This window comes from Juglans microcarpa x Juglans regia, unplaced genomic scaffold (genome assembly GCF_004785595.1).
Source record: "Juglans microcarpa x Juglans regia isolate MS1-56 unplaced genomic scaffold, Jm3101_v1.0 JmScfU0010, whole genome shotgun sequence".
In the NCBI taxonomy this organism is placed as follows: domain Eukaryota; kingdom Viridiplantae; phylum Streptophyta; class Magnoliopsida; order Fagales; family Juglandaceae; genus Juglans; species Juglans microcarpa x Juglans regia.
Window position 1 is genome coordinate 5980 of NW_024475754.1, and position 11403 is coordinate 17382.

The window sequence follows — 11403 nt, forward strand, 5'->3', positions numbered from 1 at the left end:
AAATATTTGGATGCCTTTTAATAAATTTATATAATTAAACAGTATCCTTCGAACACCTACTTAAGCATTCAAATCAATAATAGATCCGTTCGGATATAAAATTATTGTTCGAACTGTGTTGCTACCATCCCTGCCAGATTTATTTATAACTTCCCACCAAAAAATTTGTTCAATAATCATGGCATTCGAATGGGTTCTAATGTATGTTCCCACTACGAATATTATAATTTAAACAGTTATGTCAATATTTGAACTTGAATTAAAATACAATTCAAACTTTTACTGGAGTGTTCGAACAGTATAGCAACATCCCCATCAGATTTATTTATAACTTCTAACCAATATTATTATAATATTATTCTTTAATATTATTATTATTTAAAAATTTTAAAAAATTAAATTATTTTTTATATTTTTTATAAAAATTTAAAAAAATTATAATAATAAAATGAGATGGAATAATTCCAACTATTAAAACGGGCCTTAATGATAAGTAAATAGTAAATGCATATCACGTACGGTTTGGCTCATAAATATTAGTTTCGGCGTGCCATGCAACGTGCATCAGCTGGAATTTAACCGAAAAAAAAAAGAAAAAAAAAGAAAAGAAAAGAAAAAAAAAAGAGGCAACTGTAAGACATGATAAATTACATCTCTTTTGCTTTTAGATTCTTTAAATAAATGTATATAATTTTTACTGTCTTTGGAAAAGTCTTTCAACATTTAAGTCTACGACTATCACATGATTGTCTGTGTATTAATTTAGGATGTGAAGTAATATTTGTCTGTGTATTAAAAACCATTAGTGCTTTTTTAAGAATTTTTATAGTTGTAGACTTAAATTGCATCTCTTTTTCTTTTAGATTCTTTAAATAAATGTATATTATTTCGAGTGACTTTGGATTTGTCGACTTATAGACAAGCCACTAAAAAAGTATTATAAGAATTTCTTGGAATATTTTCTCCAAATGATAAGTATTTTGTGAAATTTTAAATACTTAAGTATTAATGAGAAAATATATAAACAAATATGTTCATAACAATAATGTGTTAATGATTATACTTTAAAGGAAGTGTTGAAAAGATAGGTCATATGCTTATACCCATGATGTGAACATGGTAAAGAGATCATTGATATGCTAAGTATTTTGTTACTGGACATTGAAATATATCTATTATGGTTGTTTATGTTTTCTGTCATTCCACTTTTAATGTACATTAAATTGTGTAGATGACTGATGACAAGATAATGTCTACAATAGATATCAATTGGAACTCAAGGCATTACAGTATTTGCCTTAATTTTTCCAATTAAAAATCGTGTTGAATTAAGTTACTGTTGTTGTGGTACATGGAAGGGAATTTGTTGGTCATATAACAGGAGACTGCCATGCATGACTCGCATTGGTAGCTGGTTTGACATTGATATTACAGAACTCATGTAATATATTCTGAGCTATAAAAGTTTTCTGGAAATGAATTTGCGCAGTATGGTTAATTTCCTGTAATAAACTCATGAACGAAAAATATTATTTTATGGGCGTATGGGCCAAGTGGGAGAATGTAAGAGTTTTATTTAAGAAAAATTATAGTTGCATTCGTGAGTGCACAAGCGCCATGCAATCACTTTGAAAAAAGTGAATAAATATGGGACCCACATGAAAAGAAATTAATTTTTTAATTATAGATCTCACTCTTTTTCAAAGCGACTGTAAGGAAGTTGCATCTTTCACGATTGTATGTAGCATTACTCTTTAAACTCTATGTCCCACACATCCATATCCTGATGGGTTTAGAATAGCTCAATACTTATTACTTATTTGATCTATCACAATAAAATAAGATTAACTCTAATGAGATAAGATTAATTATATATCTAATTACAATAAGACACAAAGTCTCTAGATTTCTTGATTGCCATAAGTCTATAAATAGTACTGAGGAGTTAAGGATTTTAACCTACAACATCATTGTGTCTCTAGTCATCGGGAGACACTCGGAGGTAAAATTGTTAGGGTGATTATTCTCTCATAGCCAGGTCAGATTTTTCATCGAATGTGATTGAGAAATGTATGTCTTTTAACTGTTATTATTCTATTATCGTGAATCATAGAAAATCGAAGATTCAACTATTAATGTTCATGTTAAAATATTTAACATATATCTCATCTCAACTCAACATTCAAATATCATTCAAATACAAATATGTAAATGCTATGCGAGTGCTATTAATTGTGAACGCGAACATTTATATACAGCAAATTAAAACTCAAATAATTTGCAATGCTATAAGTTAATTATCAGTGATCTCTCCAGTCTCCCTTAAGCTAAATGCTCCTAAACGTACGTCGACCACACAAGAGCTTTTGATTATTTAATACACGATGATCAATGAATGAGTCCAATCAATCATGTGATAGTTGTAGATTTAAATTACATCTCTTTTATTTTTAGATTCTTTAAATAAATGTATATTATTTTTGAGTGACTTTGGACCAGTCTTTCAACATTTAAGTCTACAACCATCCATGATTGTCTGTATATTAATTTAGGATGTGAAGTAATATTTGTCTGTGTATTAAAAACCATTAATGCTTTTCTAAGAATTTTTATAGTTGTAGACTTAAATTACAATATCTCCTTTTCTTTTAAATTCTTTAAATAAATGTATATTATTTTTGGTGACTTTGGAAAAGTCTTTCAACATTTAAGTGTACAACTATCATATGATTGTCAGTGTATTAATTTAGGATGTGAAGTAATATTTGTCTGTGCATTGAAAACCATTAATGTTTTTCTGAGAATTTTTATAGTTGTGGGGAATGCCTTCGATTGCTTCATTGTTGTCTAGTCCGTCCATGCATCATGATCAGGCTGATCTAGATCATGATTCGTTAACTCTAAGTACTACTGACATAAAACCTACGATTTCTTGGCAAATAAATCGTTCTGGAATTAAGACCAAATTTCTAATTAATTAATTTTTTTCTTGAGATTTGTAATATTGACATGACAAGATTTAATTTTCAAACTAAAACTTTCAATACTTATAGTACTGCTTGACTGAAGACATCTAGGAGAAGTAGTTTAGGCAAATTAAGCAGTATACTTCGATCTGCTGTTTATTTTGGGAGTAATTTCAAATATTTTGACTTTGTTTTTGGTTGCTGATTTATTTGCTTATTTGTATGGGAGTGCCATATTTTAAGCACAAATAGGGGTGTAGTCTGTCCGGTCTAGTTTTAGATAAAATTTAAGATCAAATCGGTATGTACCAGTTTTACATTTTCAAGAATCGATTACCTACCAATTACCCTCTTAAACCTCATGTACCTCCGGTTTTAACAGTTCCAGTCTAGTTTTTCGGTTTTATTAATATTAGTATTAGAGCATAAAATGTAATTAATATACTAATATATATTAATATACTAATTTATACTAATTAATTAAATTGAAATGTAATTAATATACTAATATTGTATATTAGTATTAGTATTACTAATATATTATGTATTTATCAAAATGAATATGTTGAGAATTTATTAAGCCATAAAATGTTAGTAATATATATTTTATGTTTAAAGCATATGATCAAATAAATTTTCACGTTTAAGATTAAAAAAATATTATATATAATATTAAAAAAATTAATTTAAAATATATAATATAGTGAACCGGTCCGGTACGATCCTGTCCTAAAAAGTATAGAATCAGAACTGGCTGGTTTTGGAACTAAGGGAACGGGTCCCGGACCAGGCCAATTTTCCTTTCTAGTTAATTTTTACACCGCTAAACCCATACACGAATACATTCCAATCCCCACCCTCGCCGCTATGCCGGTCAATTGTGCAAATTGCTGGTTTAAGCATTATGTATATGGAAAACACTACTTTGCCTCCCCACTTTGCCCACTCTATTTGACCGCTGGTCAAATTTTTTTTTTTTTTTTTTACTTAGTGATTAAGGAAGTGATTTTAAGTGTATTGATGTATTTTTTTATTTTTTTAAAATATTTAAATGTATTAAAAAAATGTGAAAAGAAAAAAAAAAAAAAAACTTTTTACGCTGGGTGGTAAGCCCAACGGTCAATATGGGGCGGCATAGTAGCCGCACCCTTATGTATATATATAGGTACTGTTTACTTATGTGGAAGGCTTGGCATGGAGCTTTAGCAGTGGATGATAAAATTCGGAGACTTGGTATCTCTTTAGTCTCGAGATGTAATTGTTGTATTCAAGGAAAATATGAAGACTTAAATCATGTTTTATTTGCTGGTGAAGTGGCTGCTGAAGTCTGGAAAAAAATTGGAGTTTTGCTTGGTCTTCCAATTGGAAGAAACTGGTATGAAACCTGCCTTAGTTGGTTTCGGAGGGCTTCAAATGCCTCTCAAGCTGGTGTCATATTAGGTGTATTACCTATAGTTATTTCGTGGAGGCTTTGGATTAGGAGATGTAAGGCCCGTATGGAAGGGAAGATGGAATCTGGTCAAGTTGTGTGGCAATCTATCAAACAGTGGGTGGGCGTTATCTGTCAAGGGTTTTCAAAGCCTAAGAAATTTACTCAAACTGACTTTTACATTCTTAATTGTTTCAATATACAAAAAGTTCCAATCAAGCAACAACAAATTAATTACATAGCATGGTCTAAGCCGGATCAAGGCCGTGTGAAGCTAAACACGGATGGTAGTAGTCTAGGGAATCCAGGTGAGTCAGGGGCAGGAGGTGTGATTCAAGATATGCATGGGAGGTTGCTGTTAGCATTTGCTAAGAATCTCGGGTTTGGTAATAGCACTTATGCGGAGTTAAGAGTGCTGTTGGAAGGTGTCAAACATTGTAAAAACATGAATTTCAGTGCAGTTGATATAGAAATGGATTCTAAAGTGATTCTGGCATGGTTAGATAAGAACAGATGCGGTAGTTGGTATTTGGAGGATTTTTGGGAGGAATTGCAACTTCAGCTCATTACTATGGATGTACGGTTTATGCACATTCATAGGGAAGGAAATGCTACTGCGGATTGGTTAGCTAGAAGGGGAGCAAGTGATGGTGATGTGAAATGGCAGAGTATGGGGGAGGTTTCTCCTTTGTTACGGGGTTTGATTAGAGTTGATAAATGGGGTCTCCCTTCAATCAGGCGGAAGAACTAGTTGAGTTAAACTGTGCGTGTTGCGGGTTGCTGCTGGTTTGCATTCGTGCAGATGTATGTTTCGTGGAGGAGGCGTTCGGGTTTCTGTCGTGTGTTGTATTTATAGGCAGTTTTTTGAGTAGCAGGTTTTTGGTTAGGTTAGGATGGGTCTGCTGTTTTAGGTGGTTTTGTAATTTTGATTTTGGGTTTTGGTTTAGATATAAGGGATGTTTGTAATTCTCGAGTCTCGGTTTTGTAACCACGGTTTTCCTCCGTCATAAGTGAGGTTTTTTTAATAAAATTAGGATGGGATAACTAATGGACAGGTGGCTTCCGACTCTTCTAAAAAAAAAAAAAAGGTACGTACTGTCTAATTCATAGTATATATTTTATTTTTGGTGTCTTGAGATTTGTCATCTTATATATATATATATATGGATCTTATTTTCTCCGCATCTCTTTCTTAATTTTTACGTCACCTTTGGGCTTCGATAATAGAAATGTTATAGTTATTGGATTCGATAAAAAGGGTAAGAACTCAAGTCTCTGGAATTAATATGCGTGTGTGAGTGTTTACTCTCTACAAGCACTATTCAATATTACATTTATAATTCCTTAAAATTATTATAAAATCTAAAGAATCTCCCCCCTTCTAAAATTATTACAGTTATGGCCGGTGCATGTTGTCTTCTCAATCCTTGCTGGAAATATATATGTTCCAAGAATTACCTATAAAAAAAAATAAATATATGTTCCGAGAATTGTATACAAATTAAGCTTGGAAAGGTTGCAACTCCATATGTGCAGGTTCTCTCGTGGGTACTGTACATGTTGTAATACTCAATTGGACATTGGTACATTAATTCTTCATTTTCCTTACATACCCCTTCAATTGTTTCGATCAAGCTGGATCGCATGTGCAGAATTTCCGTATTGAACCGAGAAAAAACATGATAAGAATGTTCAAGAAGTAGATGCATGATGATAATTTGTCAATCCCAAATTGTAATTAAACACGTTAATATACAATGAAAGTCGTAACTTTCTCCTTCGAGGGAGGAGATCATTTCATCATACTTGTATCTTTTACTTTTGACTACTTTACACATTCATTCCATATATGGATTTCATTATTTGAAGGAAAACGTTTTTCGTTTTTTATAAATTAGAAAATATCTGGAGGTCACAATCTATTATATATAACATGGATTATGAGAGAATCCCAACAACTTCTAATTCCAAGATGGGTTTATTCGATTTGAAACTCAAACATAATACACATAGTACACACATACGCAATGAAACAACAACAGAGCATAAAAGAAATTAAAAAACAAACACTGCTACATGAGAATCTGAGGACTCCCAGTTTTATTGAAAAGCCGATACTAAGCTAAATGATGTGCAAACACAAGGCTCAATCATCGCTCCACTGGATAAACCTACATCAACCATTTCAAACGGGGTTTTGTTTTTGTCAAAATGGTGATAGTGAAGACAAAGGTGGAGGCGATTCCTGAGTATTTGAGAAGTTGTCATTTGAATTATTAGGCCGTGCTTCCATCATGATTACTAAGACTGTGATCAAGATGGAAAAGCATGTGTGGATTAATCCAGTGAAATTCATCCTGGCAAGAACACGGCGAATTCGAACTTTGATTTCGTGCACTCGACAAAGACGGTTGATCTTTCCGATTTGCTTGGTCATGTAGCAATCCTCTTCATCAATATCAAACACTAGCTCCTTAGTGAGTCTATTGAAAAGATTCGCCACCTCCTGGTCTCCACCCATTGCATGTTTAATAATCCCGACATCACGAAGAATCTTGACATCCTCGACCGTATCCACAATGCTATCCAAGAACAACGCCATACAGCAAAAATATGGATCTACATCGCAGTTGTTCTGTTCATAGGCTATCAAGTTCCTCAACACAGGGTTGGTGCTATCATCGATGACAATAGTTGGAATCTTTAACGTTTTGCCTTTAAGCTGTATGTTGAGAATGCTACCAGAATTTTTTTGGAACTTAATACCAGCATAACCAAGTGTTTTGGCATTATGCACCCAACCTTTCCCAGGAAGCTTAAGATGTGATTTTTTCTTTTCACTCTTTGCAGGCTGCGGCGGACATATATTATCCCCTGAAATTAAGGTAGAGTGAAACAAAGCTAATAGATGTATATACTCGCCATTGGCGTGCTTGTTCAACGTCCATGTTTCAAATTTGTCCTTCCCAATCCTCAAGGGTTCAAAAAACCTGAGAGCAAGCATATTCAGAGTTTCCTCCCCCGTCAAGGTAGTAAGTTCAAAAATCTTCTGCAGCACAAACATAGGGAGTTGGTTCTCAAGCAAAAGCAAATCACGAGAGATATTTGTCCGCATCCAACGTGTTTTGAAAAAGGGCTCCCCCACATATTTTTTCTGCAAGAAGTTAAGAAATATAATTGTGATCAGTTTGCATGCCTTCATGTGATCATAATTGCTAAAGGAAAAATTAGAGCGAAAAACAAACTGAATTAGAATGTATAACTAATTAATACCTCGTATAAACGCAGGAGTTCTACAATGAAGCAACCGTCGAGGAGCATCATGTGCACAAAATCATCAGGTTTTATAGCCTGAAAGTCATATGCATAAAAATCTCTAGTCTTTTCCTCCAATTCTCTCATGGCATTTTTAAGACCTTTTTCAAGGATAGGCTGCCCTGTTCGGTTTCGAATTAGGCGATCAAGAAACTGCCGTTTTTGAGTTTGCATGGCTTGTAGACTTGGTTCATTATGATGAAATGGACCAATGGAGACAACCATGGGGACGTAAGCTCCTTTGTCGACTTTGAACATAGGTACAGGAACCTTCAATGTTGACCATCCTGATCCGCTAATGATAACATGATTTTGTCTCTCATTATCCAGGATTCGGATAGCATGCTCAGGAACAACTATTCTTGATTGACTCTCTTCATAATTTGGATTGTCATCTTCTTCTCCACCAATGCCAGAATTAGCAGCTGCTTCTTCATGACCAATATTGCCGAAAGTTGGGTCCAAAACTACATTTAAAGTACTCCCATAATTTGATTGTTCGTTACTGGTTTCAAATTCCTCTCCCTCATCTTCCATTTCTTTCAATAACTAGCACTTTTAGTTCTTCTTAATTATTACGAAAATGCTGAAACTTAGTTCGCAATAGTTGTTAGATCTGTACCATAAATAACGAACATATAATCACAATGTGCTGAGATTCTAATTAAGACCATATATAGAAACTTAATGATCATGATCGATGTAAAAACATGATGAGGCTGAGATCCACAATGCATGGCCTAGTAGTCCTGGATATATAATTTATTCAAATAAAATTTTATGGAATGAGTTTATCACGAACTAAAATTTTCAAACCAATGACTACAACAAGAAAAATGAGTATGTGTGACGAATTATTTAAGACGAAAACATACTCATTTTTGCAGGAAATAGTTATTTTTACGAGAAATAACTAGCCACAAATAAACAGTTTTATTGCTTATATTAAATGAGTACCATACATACTTGGTCGGAAATTGGAAGAAAAAACATCCATTCATATTTAATTAACTATATATATATATATATATATATATATATATATTCTAAATGAGCATTTAAATATCTCATTGATTATATTTAAATTATAAGATGAAAATTTTACCTGTAATTATATATGTTATAGACCAATTTGGATTCAAAAGTTTAATTAGATGAGTAGTGAATATATATATATATATATATATGTATATTTAGAATAATTTTATTTGAAGATTTTTATTGTAAGCACCATCTACATGAGGTTTTGGTTTCACAATATCACTAAAAATATCGTACGTAGCTTATATATATAGCCCTCTGTGTATAAAATTATCAACCCTAATTCCAAATATTGGCTCCATATATATATATATATATATATCAGGCCAGATATCTATATACTAGCCTCAACGTCTTACAGATAGCTGAAATCAGATATATGCAGGAGGGTCAAGAGGCCAGACATCTACTAGCTAGTCTCAACTCGCATGTGATCATCACGTCGATATGCATGCATGCTAGTAGCGCTGTAATATACAGAAGATCAAAAATTGATTATGAAAACAATCAATCGAGCTATAAAAAAGGACCTTTTTGTATTTTACATCAAGCAATATATATGTAGATCAGAGTACTGACCCTGATCAGCATAACAGTAATAGAGGTACGTACCTCATCAACTGTCCGTCAACAGATTCTGGTTCGTCTCATGTTTTCTGGAAATTTACGTAATTATATAATTACCTGAAGTTAATTAATCACGTACGACTGAATATATAAATAATATATATATTTTATTAGTTCGAACTAATAAAATAGAAAAATGGATAATGGACATGTTTACATGATAAGAAGAATACATATGAAAAATAGCAAACAACGTACATACGTAGAGTACTAATCATAAGTACAATAAAAACAGCTAGCAAAAGCTCTGAAAATACGAAAGGTACGTACGCACAAGACGTACATGATATAAATATATATTAAATTGTAATATGTTTTTTAATATAAATAAATTTTACACATCAAACTAAATCAAAATTAATTTATAAATTTATTTTTATATAAAGTTTTTTATGGATCATGTAAAACTCCTATTTTTTCAAGAGCGGTACAATTGTCAATTTGGAGCATAAGCTCTTTACTATTGGACTCATTCATTCTATGATAGCGATGCATCATATATCGTACGTAAACGCGTAACTTTCATTTTCAATTACTTTTTAATTAATTAAGAGAAATAGTTTGTACAAGTTTGAAATAGACAAATTTCAAACAACTCTTTATAAAATAGTAGACCCCACCTTAAAACAATGTAAAAAAACTATTTTTTTATTACTAGACTCTCTTTTTTACAAAAAGTTTGTATAAGACTTGTATCTAACAATATTACTCTTTATTTAAAATTTATCTATTTAAAACTTGTATCTAACATTATTCTAGCATTACTGCTTGATATATACTTGAAGTTACGCTAAACTTCAATGAAGAAAGAGCCAGAAATTAGAGAAGAAATTGCGAGGCAAGTCACGTTAAGTCAATCTACCAAGTCAATTTCCTATTGTGATCTGTTCTTGCGCGGGATAATTATTCCCACGTCAATTAGTCTTAGTCAATTTATTTTCCACACGAGTCTACGTCATGATTGAGAGCCTCATGCCCCTTATGCACGAAATGTTTTGGACGGATTGGTAAATTACCACTTATCTAAAATCAATGTGTATTATGTGAAAGGTATATATCTTGTTTTTAGAGAAGCTTAAACGATACTCAGTTTTATTACTAAACTACTGGAAAATTACCTTCAATTAGTATACAACTGTTAAAAATACTAGATCAAAGTACAGCAAAAGCCATATTATCTCGTCAGAAATATCTTAGATCTAGTACAATTGTTTCATAGATTTTTCGTCATCATTGTTCATCCGAAATCTTTACGTCGATGGTGGAATGTGCTACGTGATAATACCAGAACAACACTCAAATTCCATAGCTCAGATTCCAGGACTAGGTGGGTTTTGATTGTAGTATTGTGGTTGAAAGTAGGGGGCTCAATGGAGGTCTAGCTTTGATCTTATGGAACAGTAGTGATGCTTTTATTCTTGAATCCTACTCATAGCACCACATTTCTATGTTTCTGAAGCAGGATGAGAATAATCAAAAAGTGTTATTAATTGGTTTTTATGGTTCCCCTTTAACAGCTCGAAGGGGGGACAGTTGGCATCTTCTAAGACTTCTTAAACGAAAGGATGCGAGGCCTCGGTGTTGTTCTGTGGCTTCACACCAATGGTGAGCGATGTTTTACCTTCTGCAGTGTAGCATGTAGCAGAACTTGCCGCAGTCTTGTGTACAGATCCTTTCAGTCCATGTCTGCGGTATCGCTTGGAGGTGCACAGTTGCAGCACCCTTGGATACAAGTCATGTGGGTGCAACCAACCCTCTGATGCGTGCAGCACCAAGGTGTATAACACCATCAGGTGCGCGAAGCACCACAGTGGTCACTATGCCGCATGTGGTAGCCGCAGCAAGGTCATCCACTGCGCTTTGCATGGATGGTTTGCTACAATCGCTTCCACTTCTCAAGCAAAAAATGTTACAAACAGAGAAATAAAATTTTCTCTTCATGGAAAAAAGAAATTCCAATCAAGAAAATCATAACAAGCACATCAAAAATAAATTGGGAACAACCGCTCAGCTTCTCTGATACCA

The 11403-nt window shown here is 33.1% G+C and overlaps 1 protein-coding gene across 1 annotated transcript; it reads right to left on the reverse strand.

Annotated features, from left to right (window-relative positions):
* Nucleotides 1-6357: 6357 nt before the first annotated feature.
* LOC121245236 (UPF0481 protein At3g47200-like) lies at nt 6358-9657 on the reverse strand. Its single transcript, XM_041143500.1, has 4 exons — nt 9364-9657; nt 7669-8326; nt 6616-7549; nt 6358-6582 (listed from the first exon to the last, which is right to left on the reverse strand). The coding sequence occupies exons 2-4, from the start codon at nt 8245-8247 to the stop codon at nt 6572-6574; spliced, it is 1524 nt and encodes a 507-aa protein (XP_040999434.1). The 5' UTR covers nt 8248-8326; nt 9364-9657; the 3' UTR covers nt 6358-6571.
* Nucleotides 9658-11403: the final 1746 nt, after the last annotated feature.

Bases quoted from the DNA above. Each gene is read 5' to 3' on its own strand.
- LOC121245236 (XM_041143500.1), bottom strand. From the start codon at position 8,247: ATGGAAGATGAGGGAGAGGAATTTGAAACCAGTAACGAACAATCAAAT. The intron at 7,550-7,668 runs GTATTAATTAGT...AACTTCTTGCAG, and splicing joins AACTCCTGCGTTTATACGAG to AAAAAATATGTGGGGGAGCC.